The 20,211-nt window shown below is 35.8% G+C and overlaps 2 protein-coding genes across 2 annotated transcripts; both read right to left on the bottom strand.

Moving 5' to 3' along the window:
- Positions 1-132: 132 nt before the first annotated feature.
- mpl (MPL proto-oncogene, thrombopoietin receptor) lies at positions 133-6,917 on the bottom strand. The gene is made up of 12 exons (XM_056749989.1): positions 6,264-6,917; positions 5,114-5,234; positions 4,614-4,792; positions 4,382-4,533; positions 4,151-4,286; positions 3,804-3,912; positions 3,545-3,708; positions 2,958-3,100; positions 2,395-2,554; positions 2,209-2,290; positions 1,711-1,798; positions 133-1,599 (listed from the first exon to the last, which is right to left on the bottom strand). The coding sequence occupies exons 1-12, from the start codon at positions 6,334-6,336 to the stop codon at positions 1,168-1,170; spliced, it is 1,839 nt and encodes a 612-aa protein (XP_056605967.1). The 5' UTR covers positions 6,337-6,917; the 3' UTR covers positions 133-1,167.
- A 580-nt stretch (positions 6,918-7,497) lies between these two features.
- Positions 7,498-19,506, bottom strand: tie1 (tyrosine kinase with immunoglobulin-like and EGF-like domains 1). Its single transcript, XM_056749983.1, has 23 exons — positions 19,287-19,506; positions 18,115-18,408; positions 17,613-17,723; positions 17,201-17,356; positions 16,971-17,102; positions 15,851-15,991; positions 15,417-15,545; positions 15,192-15,337; positions 13,958-14,102; positions 13,717-13,875; positions 13,461-13,598; positions 13,083-13,367; positions 12,672-12,962; positions 12,284-12,474; positions 11,249-11,459; positions 11,048-11,158; positions 10,783-10,973; positions 10,529-10,642; positions 10,098-10,168; positions 9,268-9,308; positions 9,072-9,168; positions 8,573-8,672; positions 7,498-8,403 (listed from the first exon to the last, which is right to left on the bottom strand). The coding sequence occupies exons 1-23, from the start codon at positions 19,327-19,329 to the stop codon at positions 8,332-8,334; spliced, it is 3,369 nt and encodes a 1,122-aa protein (XP_056605961.1). The 5' UTR covers positions 19,330-19,506; the 3' UTR covers positions 7,498-8,331.
- Positions 19,507-20,211: the final 705 nt, after the last annotated feature.

Below are 20,211 nucleotides of genomic sequence, written 5' to 3'. Positions count from 1 at the left end.
CTAGTCCTACAAGTAATACGTTTTAAATGTGCCTTTAATGGCTGAAAGTGTTTGTACCCATTCAGATTATGTTGATCGATTCTCGACTCACACTTCTATTTAAAATTCTGCACAGAACGCTTGATCACAAACCAGTTTTAAAACATTTTATTACGCAAGCAAAAATCACACATTTATAATTTAATACCTTTAAATGTACAGAACGTTGATTTATTCAGATTTTACGTGCGTCTTTTGTGTCATCTTCATACAATAAAGCTGTTTACTCAAAGTCCAAAATATGAAGCTTTTTTGTTTTATGTCATAATCATTACACAAAGTGTTACAACAAAATATAGAAAGCATAATTACTGAAGGTACAATCAATTAGAACCAAAGCATATTACACTGTTAAAGAGAATTCACCAATGAACAGATATTTTGGTAGACCATATAGTCCCATGTACAGGCTTTGTTCTTATTACAATATATATAATAACTGGGTGATAACTAGGTACTAATCCTGAACCTACCTCTTAATTTACATTACCTTATACTTCCTAGTACTTTCTTAGGTAAGTACACTGTAAGTACGTTATAAGCACACTGTAGTACTGTAAAATAAAGTGCAACCGAAAATGTTTTTTCACTGTCCCTATCATTCAAAACCTGTATTTTACTCTTTGTACACTTTGAATGGAATCAATTGGGGGGCGGGGGATTGGTGGTGAACTTGTTTGGGTCCCATAACACTTTATTAATAAGGTCCCACACACTCTCTCGTAACAGAAAATAATTTTGACTCAATCAACAGTCATTAACATACAAATGTTTCGTTTAAGAGCAGCAATGCTTTTACTCTGGACTGTTATTGATGTCCAAGTAGATCTCCGCTGTTCAATATGTCTTTGCAAGCCATATGATCTTACAGTTAGCTGATTCACACATTACGCAAATGTTCACACATCTTACACAACATTGAACTCCTGCTTATGTATAACTGTACTATAACAGTGTTCCGTTTGGTCAACCTCATCTATCATTCAAGAAACACAAGTCAAACTTATCTCAGACTTTGCTCCCATCTGCTGAGTTTTTGTATTTGTACGGGCTAACCCAGAACACTTTAGAGACAATGTTCATCTTAATGATTTTAAGAAGGCTTAGTTATGACCGATTAAACCATCCTTACTCTCCATTTGTTATTATGGATCTTGCCGTTATCTCCAAGTTTGTATAGCGACGGGCTGAATGCTCTTCTTGAAGCTCAGGTTGTTCAGAAAGGAGATATGAATGGTTAAGAATATTGGTGGTGGTTTCTTGAGAGGGGCTGCAGTTGAGTTTTTCAACGGTCAAATGAGAAAAAGCAATATCTCTGACCGTATAGTTATTACCTCTAAAACATGGGATTGTATCGTTGTTTTTTAAAAGCACATAATCTTGTACAATCTCCAAGTCCTCCACGAAATTCTCCTTTTCATCAACCAAGAAGGCCTGCTCAGGGACTGAAAGACAGGTGGATACCTTGCATGGTTTTCTTGCAACATCAGCCTCTGATAGAATCTCCACCACTGATATATAAGTGTCATCTTCACATTGCTTGATGTTGAATGATGGCTCCTGATTTAAAGAAAATATAAATGGGTGAATATGAATACGGTGCATTTAAAAAATCTGACTGACGTTGCAACTGTTATCAAATTCTAAATGATCGAACATGATATCAATTACCCAGTGTGATCCATTGAAATCTGTCAGGATGCTCTCTAACACCTTGTTCAGGTTCGGGACTGATGGCCACAGAGTCTGCTTGACCTTACTAATGGAGTAAATTCAGAGTTCATTTTCTATTCTTTTATACCCAAAAATAACAAGTCGGTAATTTCCCATCTCATGTTGTTCAAAACATGTGTAGGAATGTTTCTATTGTGGGTCCCAAAATATGATACTTTGAGAAATGTCTCATTGGTTTTGTGTACACACAATAAAGTCAATAGGGGCCAACGTTGTTTGGTTATAAACATTCCTTAAAATATCTTATGCGTTCTGCAGAATTACGAAAGGCAAACAGGTTTAAAATGACATGAGGATGAGTAAATAATGAAAGAACTCTCATTTTAATGTTTTATTTCTATATATATATATATATATATATATATATATATATACTGTATGTTCTATATTATAGCTCACACATAAGAGTGTCAGAGTGACTTTGGAATGAATTACCTGAAATATCTGTAGAACAAGGAGATGATTCCAAAAGCAATGATAAGTAAAGCCAGTGGTACACAGACGATGAAGATCCACTCTGTGTTGAGAAAGAAATAGTTTAATATTTCAAACTCGCCCGAAGCTGCAGACTTGTAATGTACGATGTATTTAGTTTATGGTTTTGACTGAAAGGATTCCTACCTTTGCCTGAAGGTAAGTGGACAGTGAGAGGTTCTGTCCAGTCACTCCAGTATCCGCTATAGATCGAACCATCAGGCCGTGCTTTCACCTGGATGGTGTATTCACTTCCCTGTTGGACATCCAAACAGGTGCTGATCTTGGAACTGGGGACTGTGAAAATCTACCACAGAGATTGGTTTGAATGTGTGTTGAATACAGTTATTTCTCTTGTATATCATTTAGTCACTGCCATGTTGTTTCATATGGTTGTCCATACAACATGAAGTAGATGTTAGATGACTTCAGTCAGTATTTACCTTCATTGTACAGAAAAAGACGCAATGCGAATGTATGGTGAGGCTTTCAGTCACTAAAAGTCTGGCTTTTGTGTTCTACAGTGATATTGATTTGTCACAATATAAAGGTTGCTAAACAAAGACAGACATTTCATTTTTTAGTCAACTACTGTGTACCTCTAAATAACATGACATGACATGTTTTTGTATTCCCCTTTTTTAATGCATTGTCTGAATGATTAATATAATTTTAAATGGTATATTTCATGTACAGTAATTCACTCTCACCTTCCACCTATTGTCTCCTTGAAGTTTATACTGGATCTGGTACATTAGATATTCAGAAATCATCATTAAGGGTGGATCCCAATTTAAACAAAGCCTTGATCCTTCAATTTCTGCCCAAAGTCTTCTTGGAGGCTCTGTTTGGACTGTCAAAACCAGAAAGACAGACTGATGTAAAATGTCAATCAGAAAAAGTCACTATAATGATGATGTACAACTATTAAAAATAGTATTTAAAATAAAAAATAAGTTAGGTGCAGTGACCATGAAAGTAATACGGTACTTGTTTGGTCAAAACTGAAAATCAGTAGTTTACTTGATGCGTGCAATTCTTATGATTTTAATTGAATAAAAACAACTTTTTTATTGTTAGTTTTAGAGTTTAAAATTATATTTGGACATCCGATTCTGCCTGACGTTATTTTTCAATATTTTAAGAGTTTTAACTATTTAAAATGTCAGATGTATTTTTTGAGTTACTATTACTTAATCCAAACAATCCAACTGCAGTTTAATTGATAAAAAAAATGTGTTTTTATGGAGTTAAACCTGTTTTTGCAAGTGAACTTTTCATTTCTCCTCACACTTACTGGTGCTGTTCATACTGAACGTCTTCCTGTAAAAGGTTCGACCAAATTGTTCCAAACCAGCGCTTAGATATATCTGATAGACAGTGGACTCCTCACCATGCAGCACACACTGACTGACAGTGTTGTGCTCTTCTGAACACACCTTCCAACTGCTCCACGAACTTCTGAAACACAAGACAAAACAAACAAAGAAAGTAAATGCTGTGTAGCAGTAACAGAATGTGTTGCACACAACATAAAAAACAACAAAACACAATACCTGTTTGTTTGTCTGTAATGTAGGTTGTATCTGCCCTCATATATTTCTGTACTCCATTTGCATAATAGTTGGTTCAGATCAGCAGTGCGGCACCACAATTTTATGTCATCTGCAAAAGTTGCTGAGTTCAGGTGATTGGACGTATATTGGATGAACATTAACTTTTCATACTTTTCTTCATCAAGGGTCATTTTAAACTTTGGCGATTTTAACCCAGTTAAGAACATTTTACCCAAGGTAATGAAACCCTGCTATGAAGCATAAAGCAATATTTCCCTTATGCCTGTGTGCTAGTTGTAAAATTATTTTGGAGACACTGTAAAGCAAATACTCTCCTCATCTCTTACCTGAAGATTGTGGAACCATAGCAGTTACATTACTTGACCAATCACTCCAAAACCCTTTTACAGGCCTGACTCTCATTTGCATTGTGCAGTTTTCTCCTGGAACCAAAGAAGTGAGTTTATGAGAAGATCCTGACACCTGGAGAGCAAACAAGAGTTGTTTTTGTTAAAAGGCCACTTGTATAATGCTTACATACTTCAATGTACTTCAATGGGTCTATATGTCTGACTTACCAGTTCTTTGCTGTTCTGTTTTGTTTTAGAATGATAACGAATTTCATACTGTGCTTTTCCCCAAAATTGTTTTGGTGGTTTCCAGTCAACTAACATCTGCCCAACCTCTCCAGTCGGGCAGAGCGTTATATTTGAGGGAGGATACAGAAGAACTTTGTGGAAGACAGAAGGATATAGGTTTTATTTTGACACGAGAACTGTTGCTTATAAGTGCTCATTTAAACACACTTACGCTGGATTTCCACACTGACATTGCGGTTGTAGACAGTTGAATTGGTGTCGATATCTACAACTCTTATCTGTGTCTCGATCAACAGATACACATCGCTAGGTGGAAAGTCGCAAACATTTAGGACCTCGTCGTTCTTTAAAAGCTGTTGTTTTACATCACACCTTATTTCTTCTTCAGAGCTGTTTAAGACAAAAACGTTTTTAGCAGACCACCATAGACTTTTTGCTAGAGCTGCGATGCTTCAGTCTCCTTTTAGAAGTGTCTGGCATTGTTGTGTTAGATAATGTTGTCTACCACAAGAAATTACTTAGAAAAGTGCAAGCCCCTGTAAACACTGAACAAAAATACTTCTGAAACTTTTGATACTATTCAAAATGGTGTGACATGTTAAACTTTGAAGCAATTTAAAAAGGTGTTACCTTTTTCTTATTTAAATGTTTAACTTTTTCATGAGTAAATTCTATCGATTGTAAGAAAACACAAGAATAAAGCAGGCTTACCCCTCAAATTTGTAGATAAAATAAAATGATTTTCCCACTGTTGATTCCCAAAAGCAAGTGAAGCTTTCTAAATCCCTGGTAAAACATTTTGGGTTCTTATCTGTGTCCAGGAGTGAAATTTCTGGAAAGGAGGAAAGCCTTACATTGAGCTACAAAACAAATAAAAAGCAAACCTCCAGAAATGTGCAGATGAAAGTGTTTTTATTTACAAGCATATAAAACTAAATATATAAAATAAAACTGAAACCTACAAGTCTAATTTGAACATTGTAACCAAATATGCATGCTTTCAGTGTAACATATCTGCAAAGTAAAAAATCCTGATTTTTTACATTTAGCAGACGCTTTTATCCAAAGCGACTTACATTGCTTTATCCTATACATTTTACATAGGTATTTGCAATGCCATGGGATCGAACCCACTACCTTGCGTTGTTAACACAATGCTCTTACCACTGAGCTACAGGAAAGCTGAAAACAATATTTTTTATATATTGTTTAAAATGTACTATTCTGTCTTATTGAGCAATTTTAACCGACTGTATATTTCAGAGCTATTTTAATACCAGGGGTATATACATTACAAATAACTGTTTGAAAGGCACATTTTACACAAAAATTTAACAAAGCTAACACAAATGGAAAACTCAATGAAAAAATAATATAATGTAATATAATATGATATGATATGATATGATATGATATGATATGATATGATATGATATGATTTGATTTGATTTGATATGATATGATATGATATGATATAATATAATATACTATACTATACTATACTATACTATACTATACTATACTGTAATATAATATAATATAATATAATATAATATAATATAATATAATATAATATAATATAATATAATATAATATAATATAATATAATATAATATAATATAATATAATATAATATAATATAATATAATATAATATATATAATATATATAATATAATATAATATAATATAATTAATATAACATAATATAATATCATTTAAATAACATAACATAACATAACATAACATAACATAACATAACATAACATAACATAACATAACATAACATAGCATAACATAACATAACATAACATAACATAACATAACATAACATAGTATAATATGATCAACCCATCAGCCTACCTTGCACTGAGAGGTCTAAATGCACCTGACTGATCAGACAGGAAAATATCAACCAGGTGAGCTTTGGCTCCATTATGTTCACAGGTACTCCATACACATCACTTTTTCGAAAGTGTTTGTAAATATCTTTATGTTAAGTATGTTAAGTTTCGGATGGGGCGGGGAGGTTGGTAGGTGGTCATTTGTGGGGCCCAATGCAAAAGGAAGTGGTTGTATTGGGGACTGAGTCAGGCACCCGAACTAAGTGCCTACTTCACAGGCAAGATCACATTGTACTTATGCTGCTAACTGATAAAACTGTAACACAACAAGGCTTTATATTGGCCTATATATTATTTATAATTAAGATGAATAAATACATGTATTATTGCTTATTGATAATTCATTTTAGGCAGTATTAGAACATGTAGAAATGAACATCATCCCTCAAATAATTCAAACTTATTTTGTCAAAATAACCTAAAAAAATTATGTATTTGTCTTTAATCTTGTCTTATATCTTTAATGGGATAGTTTACCCCTCAATAAAAAAAATATTTAAGTAAACGTCATTTACTCATGTCGTTCCAAATCTGCATGACTTGTTTTCTGCAGTACACAAGAAAATATAAAACAGTGCATGGTGATCAAACAACACTGGCCCCCCATTGACTTCCACTTTATGGACACAAAACCACACATTTCTGAAAATATCTTCTTTTGTGTTTCAAAAACAGATTTTTAACATCGTGGGGGTAAATTATGACAGGATTTTACATTTTGTGTGAACTATGCCTTTAACACGTATGTCAAGGGCAGATTGTTGGGATTCAGACAAGAGGATCCACAGTGTCTAAAACATTAATACAAATTCATAAACAACCAGCATTGAAGGATTTCCATTCAATAGAGTAACCAATGCTAAAATAACACATACCAGAGTTAAAGAGAAGACTTGTCTCAGGAAACAGTTTTTCTGTTTTCATTAAAGTGTGAGTGTGTGAGAATTGGAGGAAACTGACTGACAGGTCCCGGGCCTGTGGCAAAACAGGAGGAAATGCCTTTGACAGATCTGCAAGCTGCAGCAGGGAAGACGCCTGACCTCAACCCCACTACTGAGCTCGAGAGAGCTTGTACTTTCTGTTCTAAATAATAGGGTTTGTGTTTGCTCCAGTTGTCTCTGTGATGAGACCCGTCATCACATAGATGCTTTATTTATCAAAGTAAACATATTGTCTTACATTTTTTAAATGATTACAGTATGGCTACAACATCTCGTGCATTTGTCATACACATCACTACTTCAGTTTTAGTGGCTTTTCACTTATAAACAGAACATAAACAGTATGCACAGAATTTACCTAAAGGGACTGTTCACCCAAAATGAAAGTACTTTCATCATTTCAAACATGCAAGACTTACTTTCTTCTGCAGAACACAAAAGAAGATTTTTGAAGAATGTTGGTAACCACACAATATTGAACAGCATTGACTTCCATGGTATGAACACTCAATTTCTTCTTGTGTTTTCCACAGAAAAAAAGTCACACAGGTTTTGAATGTTCATTTTTATTTTTATTTTTGAACTATCCCTTTAAGGTAGGTCCCTTTTTAGAGTTTCAGGGCAAAACACGGTACATCATCATATATATTCATTAGTTTCTCAAGTGCTACATTGAATGATACAAGTGTCATTGTCTATGAACGTCATTTTATATCCATGTCAACAACCTCACAAAAGGATTCTCCCAACAAACAGATGGAAAAAGAGTTTTATACACGGTCCAGATCCCCACAGACCCAGCCTGCTACATAGAGTAGCTCATTTTGTAGGTTCCACTTTCTCTTGAGTAATCCAAGATCAATGCGTCTAGTCCTGAGATATCCAACCAGAAGTTAGCAGATCTAAGAGAATCAAAGGCCCTAAGAGTGTCCTTTCACAGTCCAATCTCTATAGCCATGTGATCTTGGTGGTGTGTCTCTTTGAACAATGGAACCTGGCCACAGGAGAGTGGCAGTAGCGTGAAGCCCTGCTGCGATGAGCCTCTCGTGGGCTGTGAACCCTGCTTGGGCCTGGGGGGGCTGGTAGTCAGGCCTCTTCAGCTGTGGCATCTATTCCAGCATAAGTGAAGTTCTCAAAGAGAGCCATGTTGACATAGGTCTGCATAAAAAAATGATACAACGATGCATGTTGCGCTTTTCCCACAGGTTTATTTTAAGGTAAATAATACGATTGGTAGGTGGTCACAGACAGTGACCCAGAATCATAGCGTGAGCTGTGTCACCACAGCACAATTTTTTTTTGTTGATAAAAAATATATTTTACTTACCTTCCTAGCCTCCTGCATCCTACTAAGCTGGATAGAAATTTGTGAAAATGGTGGTCGCTCATAGGGTCTGTCCCGCCAGCACTGCCTCATCAGTTCATAACTGTACAAAAAAATGTATGCAAACAATTACAATAATTTGCTTAACATGAGGGTACAGGGCTAGTTGCCACACAGGAAAGCTGTCACACGTGCTTTATGTCAAAAGTCATGAAACATTTTTTTTTAAATATATGTTCTTTATCTTTGTTTGTATTTTATTACCATATGTTTTTTTTCTTGTATACAAAGAACTAAATAAAATGAACGTTGGGGAAGTTGTCACAGTCTACATTGTCATTTTCTGTAAATGCCTATACAGGGGCTGACTTCCAAAAATAAACTTATCCTGAGAAAATTTACTTATGTTAAATGTTCGACCATTAGCCCCAGTCTCCCTCACAACAGGAGACAACCAATGTAGACTCAAGACTTGCAGGAAAACGTGAAGATCTGTGCTTACACTTCATCATCACAGTTCTTCGGCTGCTCCATTCTGTAGCCCTGAGGCAGTTTCTCATAGAGCTCAGCACAGGTCATCCCACAATACGGCGTACCACCTGGTAGAGCACATTCATACCATAAGCACAGCATCACGTAAACAGATACAATCTAAAAATAAACAATAAAGTGCTTACAACCTATACAAACAAACTTACCTAAGCTTACAATTTCCCACAGAAGAACTCCAAAAGACCACCTAAATACCCAAGAAAGATAATTATGTTATATAAAACATTTGCAGGAGTTTAAAACTTTGTAGAAGCTGTAATTTAACACGTGGCCGACGCGGCGCATCTAGTGTGGAAAAAATAAAAATAATATGATAAAATGATAACACGTTCTACTGTCTTTTGTCACATTGCACCGCGTCCGGTGTAGACACGGTGTAAGACGAAAAGTTCCAAAACAGTGAGGTCATGACCTCTCAACCCAGATTGTGTTTGATTTTGGGGTGATTAGGGGGTTGTTTTTGCTAGAATTGTTTAAAGACTGTAAATATGCAAGATGAAATTCATGCCTGCATGACTTAAGCATCAAACTCATAGTGAAAGTAAAGAAAAAACATGTTGTAAACATGTAACATTTTGGCTATATTTTAACTTTTCAAAATTTCCACTGTGCAATCTTGGTAAAAATAGGCCGTTTTGACAGAGGCATTGTGGTCTCCTGAAACTCTTATTTTGAGCTTCCTGGTTTAAGTTATCAGTTCCTTCCTTCTTTTTTTTATCAGTTGCCCATTATAAATTAAGCAAAATGATGGACATCTGAGTTGTTTTGGATTGAAGAAACTTGGTACAATTGCACTTAATTTATTTTGAAATACTTTATAAAAAAATACACTTTCTGATATAGTTTCAAACTAAAATCATGTACAGATTTTTCACCCTTCTAAAGTACAGTACTGTATCTGAGCATATTCAGTCTTTCTGAGTTTAACATCATTCTGACAACCACAAAACAGCAGAAATGCACAGACTACACTTACACATCGCTTTTTGTGGTGTAGACACTGTAGTTTAGGGATTCGATGGCCATCCACCGCACAGGCAGTCTTCCCTGAGAGAAAACAACATACAACTGATTTAAAGAATAGAATTACTGAATTAATGAATTCTATTAATTTAAGTCACACTTGTATGACACTTAAATATTCTATATCTTTATATTGTCTTATTATTGGTATTAAAGAATAAACTCTTTTTTTCACATAGTCAGAAACAAATGTATGTATGGTACAATGCAAGGTGAGTCGCTTTGGATAAAAGCGTCTGCAAATGTAAATGTAAGTAACTTTTAAGCTTTTTAGAACATTGAAAAATTGTATCTTTGTTGTGCAGTTTTGTTCAATAAATTAAAATAAATAAATAAAAGATTATTACACCGTTCAATATCTATATTACTCTATATTGTCCTCACCATTGTCTTTTTGACGTACACTTCCTCGCCACGAGAGAGTCCAAAATCAGCTATTTTTGCAACGAGATTGTCTCCGACAAGCACATTTCTGGCTGCCAAGTCTCTGTGGATAAACTGGCAACACACAAGCAATATTACCCAAAACACTGTTAGAATTGATGAAATAAGGTGAAAACAAATAAGGTTTCTATATAGCATAGCAACAATGTTTGTTTGCAAATATGCATTTCTATAGTCTGAGAATCTTCTTATACCTGTTTGTCACTAAGATAATGCATCCCAGTTGCAACATCAGCAGCAAATTGCAGGAGCTGCTGGGAGGTGAGTGTGGAGGCAGTTCCATGTTCCTTTGCAAATGCAGGATCGGTTTCAAGGACGCGACTCTTTCTTAAAAAGTCCAAAAGATTTCCAAAAGGTGCAAACTCTATGGCGATGTAAAGGTAACCTGTGGAAAAGAGAAGCTTTCACATATTTGAAGTTACTTTAATAAAGTGCATTGCCAATAGGTGGCGCACTCACCTCTGTTCTCACAAGCTCCAATAAGATTTATGATATTGGGATGTTGTCCTAGTTTACACAGGACCTCTAATTCACCAGCAAAGTCCCGATGGTCATTCTCTGAGGCAAACTCTGTAGTTGCACAACACAGATGCACAAAATAAACACAATGTTAAAACATACCCTAGATAAAAATGTTATGAAAATATTATATTTTATTACCCTTCAGCATCTTAATGGCAGCACTCATTTTGATTCCATCTTTTTTGACCATGGCTTTGATGACCTGACCAAAGTTTCCTTCTCCAATCACATCTTCAAACTTAATGTCCTCCCACCCCAGTATGGGATAGGTGAGGGGCTCGGGTGAGGGCTTCGGACGTCGGGTCAGTGTGAGAGTTCCTGAGTTGAACTGTAAGATAGTTTCCTCTCCCTAAAATCGTTTGTATGATGACTTTTATTACAAAGTTTGAGATGTTTATTTTTTACTTGTATGTTATTTATTCAGTTTCATACAGCCACAGAAAACATTAAGAGACCATTTCAAAATTGTTTTCTTTGTTTCTGAATATGCTTTGTAGAGGTATGTGTTTAGGTAAAATGATCATTTTTGTTTTATTCTGTAAACTGCTTACAATATTTCTCCCAAATGTAAAACAAAATATTGTTTCTATTTGCATTTTTTAAAGGAAATTTAAACTAAAGAAACAGGTCAAAATAACAGAAAAGATGCGGGTTTTTTTCAGACCTCAACCACGGCAAAGAAAATCAGTACATACTTATTACTTTTAAGCAATGGTACAGTAATATTTGTACATGTATTTATGAAAAATTATAAATTAGTTTTTTATGTTTTAAATTTTTATTATAATGTTCATGTGTTTTGTCGTTTTGTCAGTCTTTCACACTGCTGTTGGATGACTTTGTCACTCCTGAGGTTTGATTTTGTTAAAATTCAGTTGGCACTTTACTGGATGGGAACTGCAACAATACATCTGAACTTTGATTAAATAAAAATTTGGAATGGTCGCTTATTTCTGTGTCTGTATATTATTAAATATGCAAAAGTGGCTCCTAAAAGTGTATGGATGCTTTAGTCACATCTACATATCTAGGAATGTATTTGCATTGTATAAGAAAATTTTAACAAACACAAAATGAATTGGTTATTTCAAATGATTAAAAAAGATCAAAACTTTCTTACTTTCTGGTTTTCACACAACTGCTTGTAATAAAACCATTTGACAAAGCACTCACCGATCCGGACTGATAGGTAAACGTCCGTTTTCGTTTAAGAACAGATTTTCGGATGTAGAAGAGAGCCAGCAGAGCCAGAAGGATGGTTACACAAGTTACAGCCACAGACCCGACAACAGCCCACAGAAGCTGATGCTCTTCTGCCATTGGCCTCCCAACTTTTTGAGTGGTGGGAATAAAGTTGGCATGTCCTGAGCGATATAAAATCAAACCACATTTAAGAAGAGTGACTTGCTTATGCAGTATAATATTAAATAATGCAATAAAAATGTATGTCAAAAACATTTCCCAAAACTACTTTTAATGGAAGACCCAATGCAAACACTAGAATGTGATACTTTCTTCTACCCTCTCTAAGCTAAAGCAGAAGTGTTAATTTTGAATTTACCATTTTCGTGTGTCCTGGCTTTAACAAATGTGCTCCACTCCCCTGGCACCTTGGAGAAAGCTCTCACCCTAAACTGGTACAAGGTGCTTCCATTAAGGGATGATACATCCATTGTGGTTTTGTTGCCATTATCTGTGTCCACCCAAGGGTGCAAGGTGCTCTGGCCTACTGGCTGATATTCAATGCTGTATTTGACAATACCACCGTTGGGGTCCTCAGGGGGTTGCCAGCGAAGCCGGACTGCACTAACAGACAAAGGATCTGCATGAACGTTACGTGGAGAAGAGGGGCCTGGAAAAAGTCAAAAAGTTATTAATCCACCACATTCTGCCTGGAATCTAGATTCCTAGTGTATCATTTTCAATGTCATTAATATCTAACTGTAAGAACTAGGTGACAGATTTCTGTTACCCTGCTTATAGATGTGGATGTGGTGGGGCCTTGATTGGGGTCCATGGCTTCCACAGTTTACCAGTTGGACGACCACTTGGTAGTCTCTGCGGTACTCCAGGTTGTAGATCTTGGTGGAGAGCACATTAAGCAAGGTGGTTTCCTCCCACAATTTCTCTCTGTATGGTCCAAGGAGCTGAACTAAAAAGCCAGTGGCATCACTAGACCTGTCAATCATGGACCACCTGATGGTGACGTTACGGCCTTCCACTGAGCTGGAATCAATCTCCGGCCTGGCCGTGGGCTCTGGCAGCACAGAACGCGGGTCACTTTTAATTTATGTAATTTGTATATAACAGCATTCACATTCATTTGCTTTTCTAGTTGATTGACTCTTACCTGGACAGTCAGTCTCCATGATTGCCTCTGGACCCAACAAACCCTTTCCTCCATCCCCGGGTCGACTGAGTTGTACACGCACACGGTATTTGGTTGAGGGCTTCAGGTTCATCAATGTGATGGGATTGTTGCTGTACACTATGACAAATTATAAAAAAAGTTGATCATACATAACATGTCTTGACTACTCAACCAAAAGATTTTCTTAGCCATTCCTGAAAACAGAATTTATGAAGCCAAAGTTTGCATCTCTCACCTATGATAGAAGAACTAGAGTCTCCTGTATCCATTGGCTTGTACAGCAGCTTCGTTGAAATAATAGGACCATCACCAGCGTAAGTGTCCACCGGCTTTACAATAAGCTTATTGCTGCTCTTTGCCAACAGTTTAGGAGCAGTGGTTGGGTAAGGTGGCTCTGGTTAATAAAGATTAGGGTCTTAAAGATTGGGAAGTTTTTGTTAGAGTGATACAACTTTTGAAATAAAAGGTTTCCTCACCTCTAACAGTTAAGGTGAACTTGCGAGAGTCCTGTCCTCCGTTTGTGGAGACCCGACATTCCCACACGCCATTATGCTCCGCAGACAGACGTGTGATCTCAAACTGAGAAGTGCTTTTTATTGCGTCTTGAGTAGTGTGAGATGCCTGAGACATTTAAAACAGACAAACAAACTGAACCTTCATGAAAAATAGTTCACAATTACAGAAAATTTGGTTAGCCTGCTGGTCTCTCAGTGCAAAAACCACCAAAACAGTCCAACAAATCCTTTAGAATTGGTTTAAACTATTTGTTGTTTTCAACTGTGATCCTTAAGGCCTCATAAGGTATTTTGCACAGGATTGTAGATATTGCACACAATGTGAAATTCCCACATTTATTGCAAAGAAATAACTTGCAGTTAATTTTCATTGAATAATTATATTAGTAATCAATAAGCCTATTTCTAAACTTCTTTGGTGTAAAGCTCCTATAAGCTTAAAGCTGCAAAAGCGTTAATTTATACTTTTAAAGATAAATAACCTTTTTAAGAACATAGTTCCTTCGGTCAGAATTTAATTAGTTGATATATTGTGCATTTTCACAATTTTAAACCACCCATAATTAATACAACCATTTACAACCACAGCTTCATTGTTGTGAATGGCAAAGGTTGATATTTTCCAAAACAACAATATCAATATACACGGTATAATCAGACATATGCGCCATCCGATCTGTGTTTGGTTATAACATAATAATTAATTTTATATTGAATTTATGTTAATATTTTATTTGCATATTAATTGTATTAAATTCAATTAAAACTACTCAACAGTTATGGATTGTGTGCGGAGGTCTACCGGAAGTTAAGTTTGGGATACATAATGTATGTCTATGTTGTTTCCTCTGAAACTGTCTATACAATATATCAGCATATGGTTGCATAATACGTGATACAAACGCACGGTATGTGGAGAATACATACAAAAAATGTGTTTTTGAACCTTAAATCATGTATACACATTGCATTACATCTAAAACAAACAATAATATTAGTTGTAGCCGAGTCATATGACCCCTTTAAAAGAAAAATCATATCATATATGATAACTTGTAAAACTTGAGGTTCACCGTACATTGCTTTGGATAAAAGCAACTGACAAATGCATACATCTAGTAAGTTCTTCACCTCCACAAAATAGTTTGAGTAGTTTAACACTTAAACTTAAAAATTTTGGGAATCTCCGTTTCACCTTAAGCACAGTGCTTTCAAGCTTGCGTAGTTCGATGCTCATGTGGCTGGGCAGAGGGTGGCCTATGGCCGAACATGTAATTATATGACTGGAGTTCAGGTTCCCCTCCAGGTTACTGGCCATGTCCAAAATCTCTGGTGCACGATCTGAAAAAAAGACAATAGTGCTAGGGATGTGGAGCTTTACAATAAAAGACTTCAGAGTTGATGGACATTGAAGCCTAACCTGATTTCTCACAATGTTGTCCTCTCCAGCCTGTTGGACATTGGCAGCCGCTAAAGCGATTGCATTTCCCTTTGTTTGTGCAGTTGCAACTTAAAAGACAGTCAGCTCCATACATTCCATCAGGACAGGCTGTGAACATAAGTAGGGCATTGAAAGGTTTAAGTCCTCACAATTAAACACAAAAACAGGCATTGGATGGATGTCGGATGGATGTTTTCATAACTCTACAAAGACACGAGAACATATGGATAAAGCAGTGGGAGATGTTTGTGTTGGTAAGATTGATGGTTGTTGAATTGTTTCTGGCAGATCCCAGCAGCACCTGTTTAAACTTTAATGTCAAAACTGAATCCTTTCTGGAAGGTTCAAATGACACTCTGTCTGGATGACATGTTTAATGTTTATTGCTTGAAATGATCTTGTGTTAAACTCACGTTTATGACAGTGGTCTTCATGCCAGCCGCTTGCACACGAACAGCCGTAAGGATCGATTAGACAGAAACTCAAACCCTTGCAATCATTTTTTGGTCCACAGGATTCCTGGCAGTTTCGACCAAACATTCCTTCACGACAGGCTGTAAGAACAAAATTAGAAAGAATGTTACGTGTAAAACAAATTGCACATAGCATTAGTTATTACAAATGCATCCCTTATGCAATTTACTTTATAGTATGTACTGTTTATGTGTATATGTTCTGTATATGCATACAGAAGTTGCAGAAAAACATATTCTTTGAAAAAGCAGTGGGAAATTTTGCTTTTCAAAGTTGGATAATCAATCAAAATCTATGATATTCAAATTTATTTTTCATTTAATGCAAACTAGCCAAATTAGGCCGATTCTAATATCCTTGCCCATGGGAAATACTGGAATCAAAATTAAATATGAATTCACTTGCTAACAAATAAATGGTTTGTGGCATACATAAATATGTGAGCATAAAAATCCAAAGTAAGTTTTGCCGTAAACATTTTCAGCAAAGGTTTATCTAAAATTATGCAGATTTGACCTCAAACATTAAAGGGGTGCTGCAACGATGTGTCACAAAAGAGCTGTCTTCTCATGCTTAACATGATCAACCTGTCAAAAACCGAGTTGGGCGTATTAAGTAGTATTTCTGTGCTCAATACACTCCCCCAGCCATCGTACAGGTTTCAGAAAGTTTTTTTCAAACATATAAAATGTTTTTTTAAAAAAATTTTTTAGTCCCTTATTGGACAATTCTTCCGGAAAAGCACGTGGCTCGCCCACGTGGCAGCATGGAGAGCATGCGCAGACTTCACTTTCACTTGTGAGCAGGAGAGAGAGAGAGAGCATATATTCGCAAAGTTCAGATGTTCGTTTGAACGCATTTGGGTGATGAATGTTATATAAACTGTGGATATAACGCTGGATTTGGAGATTGTATGAAACTGTTATATGGAGCCGTCCCAGCGCTAAAAGATGCCGGACATGACAATGTTCTTTGGTTCAGCCAAAGCGATTTACAGTGCACTTATTACAGGGACAATCCTGTAATAAGGATGATTGCAAGGTTGAACTCTTGTCTCACCTGTCTCACAGCGCACTCCCATGAAGCCTGGAGGACAAACACAGTCTCCATCTTTGTCATGACACACACCCCCATTCAAGCACTCGGGACAATCTTTATCACAGTCTGAGCCCCATTTGTCACGTGGGCATCCTGGAGAAAGGAGAGTATTTAATGGAAATACTGTAAGCTATAGGAAAATTCAATTACATGAATATATTTAAATAGTGATGTTATACTAAATATGTTACCACGAATTATAAGACGCATCCAGGCACTATAGAGAGGACTGTCTCCAACATAGCTGGCACTATAGATCCCGGCGTGGCTTTCATCAACTTTCTCTAGGTCCAGAATTGCTGTGCGGTTTTCAACATCAGCAATTGGTGTCATGAAGTAGTAGTTCCCTAAAACAAATCAGAATTTACATGATTGTAAATCCCTTGCTAAACCTGAAGAATTGCTTATTATGGATGTTATTATTTTCTTAATATATATATTGTTTAATTATTTGTTGAACTTATCAAACTTTGTTTGCATGTCATTGGCAAAATGTGGTCTTTCTCAATAGTTTGCTTACTTATCAATCAATTTATGCTGTGGACATAAAAAGGACTTAATAAAAATTATAATTAATAAACAATTATAACAGTTGGCATTTACCATTGAATGTCCATTTAATGTCTCGTCTTTCGATCCAAAGGACGTCCATGGTTAGATGTACTGTGTCTCCTATACTGGCCGTCTGAGACATCATTACCGGTCTAAAATGACCTATAAATAAACAATTGAATAATCTGATGAACGTTATCAATTTACTTCAATCTGACTTCATATTACTTAAAAATAAAGGTACTTCACAGCGATGAACCAATTTTGTCACCACAAAGAACCATTAAGTCAAAGGTTCTTTAAAGACACATTTCCTTCTCACCTTTTTATAATCTGAAGAACATTTATTCATCACAAAGAGGCTTTTGTGAAACAGAAAGGCTCTTCAGACGTTAAAGCTTCTTTATGGAACAATTTAGACAAAAAAGGTTCTTCCATGGCATTGTGAAGCATCTTTATTTTTAGAAGTGTACACACAGATTTTAAATACATCTGGTGAAAAACATAACAAAACTGGTTTTGCCAAACATTTAAATTCCTGTGCTGGTCATACCTTTACTGTAGTTGTTTATGAGTGTGATATTAGCAAGCTGGTCAGAGCCTCTTTTTGAGTGGCAGAAGAAAATCCCACTGTGGTCAAAGCCTGTAAATCCAGAGGCCACTACTTCTTTAGCCTGTGGCCTATGCAATGTAATTTGAGGTGGATCTTCGCGACGGACAATGCTGTTGTCCCTCTTGATGTTCAGATGAATGTCATCAGTGTCACGCTCTCCAGATATACAGGAGAGACGGAAATTATGAGCAGGCAGGGCCCCATTGGAAGTCATGGTGAGATCCATGACAGCATCTGAGAGAGGACATATTCCATGAATATTTATTTACAACTTCTCAACAACATTAAAATGGCTTCACTAAATTGGGAGAAAACCGTGTGACATCAGCACTGGCTACAGGATGTGGCTCATTTATATGAAATTCTTTACAAAACAACAACAGAGCCAGTATAATGTACATTTCAGCTTTGACACATTTCCCCCTGGCTTTCTGCCACTCTATGCCCTTCTCATCACAAGAACAATAAAACAGGAAGCAAAGAGGATCCAAATCCATAGGGTATGCATTCCATCCTGAATATTTTTAAATCCCATGTGTGATATAAAGAAAAATCATATCAATATTAGCTGGAGATATTTAAATATGATTAAACTATTAAACTATACAGGCTTCAGTAAATACTCTTCTAAACCATGACACAACTCATATGCAAAGCTTTAATAAATGGGCTTATATTTTTAAAAGCTTATCAATTTTGTTATTATTATTTTTATTTATAACGTTTCATTGAGGAAGGTTTTATAAAGATATGAACAATAAAATACCACAGTGAGCAACAAACTGTATTGCAGTTTTTATGACTTCATTTAACAATTAATTTGCTAGAAATAATAACTGTAGACTCTTAACATTTAGGAAAATGAACCACGATAACTATCACCACCAATAAAAGATAAAAGTTTTGTGCAGATTGATTACCATTTTTATTTTATTACCACTGTTTAACGATTGGTAAAACTGGTTAAAGTTATTTTTCATTTATATTAAGACAATGTAAAATCACTATGGTCTTGAACAGAAGTGAAAACGTGATTAATGGTACATTTTCTAAAGGTACAAAACTTACGTTTGGTTATCGTTTTGTCATTCTGATGAAGTATGATTACTTACCAGAGATGTAGACGAAACACGAAAGGCAGATTAAAAGAAGCATGATTTTAATAATACGTTAAATCTCAGATAATTCCTTAGAAATAATCCAAATAGTTTGTCAGTCATTTATACATTCATTCGGATCTCCAGATCAGCGGCCGGCGCCGCGCGTTATTGCGCATTACTCCAAACACTGTGGACATACAGTACATCGGCGAACGCGCGCTTGTGTAAATCAGTGCTGTTGACACTCTGAAAGCTCATGCGTACTCTACACTCATTCTTTGGGTGGGAAAGGAAGGAAGAGGCGTTGGAGATGGAGAGAGAGAGTCTGTGAGAGAGAGCGGGAGAGGATCAAACTCGTGATCGTAAAGTAGGCTGTTATTTTCACAAAATCTCACTTATTTGGAACAGAAAAGAGAAGTCAGCGCTTCTGTTCTGTTCAAGGTTATGCCAAGGATGGGTTATTGAAAAGAACAAACGATTGAGTTTGTACATATTTTACCCAAACAAAATTTTTGAAACAAAAATCTTTTTGTGTTGATACTTCACTGAATCTTTTGCAATTCCATGAATATTCCTAAACAAGAGACATGGGTGACAAGCAACATTTTTGTAATAGATACTGTATTATGAGTTGTGAAGAAATACATTGTGTATACAGCAGTAAATTGTCTCCACAATTACTGTACACCAAATTATAATTGAAATTAATAAACATGTTGATGAAGATATCATTGTAGTTTTAAAGTTGTAGTTTTTAGTGGCCTACATAGATTTTTGCTACTTTTCAAGAGGTCATTGGCATTTTTCTGCTTGACTTAATGCATGTTTAACTGGATCTTATGTGTTTCTTTTCATTTTGACAATTTTTGAATTGAGGAAAATAAAAACTCGAGAACAAATCAAAATAACAGAAAAGATGCTTTGTATTTTTCACACC

The sequence above is a fragment of the Triplophysa dalaica genome, chromosome 6 (genome assembly GCF_015846415.1).
Source record: "Triplophysa dalaica isolate WHDGS20190420 chromosome 6, ASM1584641v1, whole genome shotgun sequence".
NCBI lineage: Eukaryota > Metazoa > Chordata > Actinopteri > Cypriniformes > Nemacheilidae > Triplophysa > Triplophysa dalaica.
This window is presented reverse-complemented; position numbering and strand designations above follow the sequence as displayed.

Coding starts and splice junctions, on each gene's coding strand:
- tie1 (XM_056749983.1), bottom strand. CDS start 19,329: ATGCTTCTTTTAATCTGCCTTTCGTGTTTCGTCTACATCTCTG. Junction 13,599..13,716: donor CTCTAGTTCTTCTATCATAG/GTGAGAGATGCA, acceptor AATTTGTCATAG/TGTACAGCAACAATCCCATC. Junction 10,974..11,047: donor TGGAGCTTGTGAGAACAGAG/GTGAGTGCGCCA, acceptor TCTTTTCCACAG/GTTACCTTTACATCGCCATA.
- mpl (XM_056749989.1), bottom strand. CDS start 6,336: ATGGAGCCAAAGCTCACCTGGTTGATATTTTCCTGTCTGATCAGTCAG. Junction 3,913..4,150: donor TATGGTTCCACAATCTTCAG/GTAAGAGATGAG, acceptor CAACTTTTGCAG/ATGACATAAAATTGTGGTGC. Junction 1,799..2,208: donor TTGTTCTACAGATATTTCAG/GTAATTCATTCC, acceptor TTACTCCATTAG/TAAGGTCAAGCAGACTCTGT.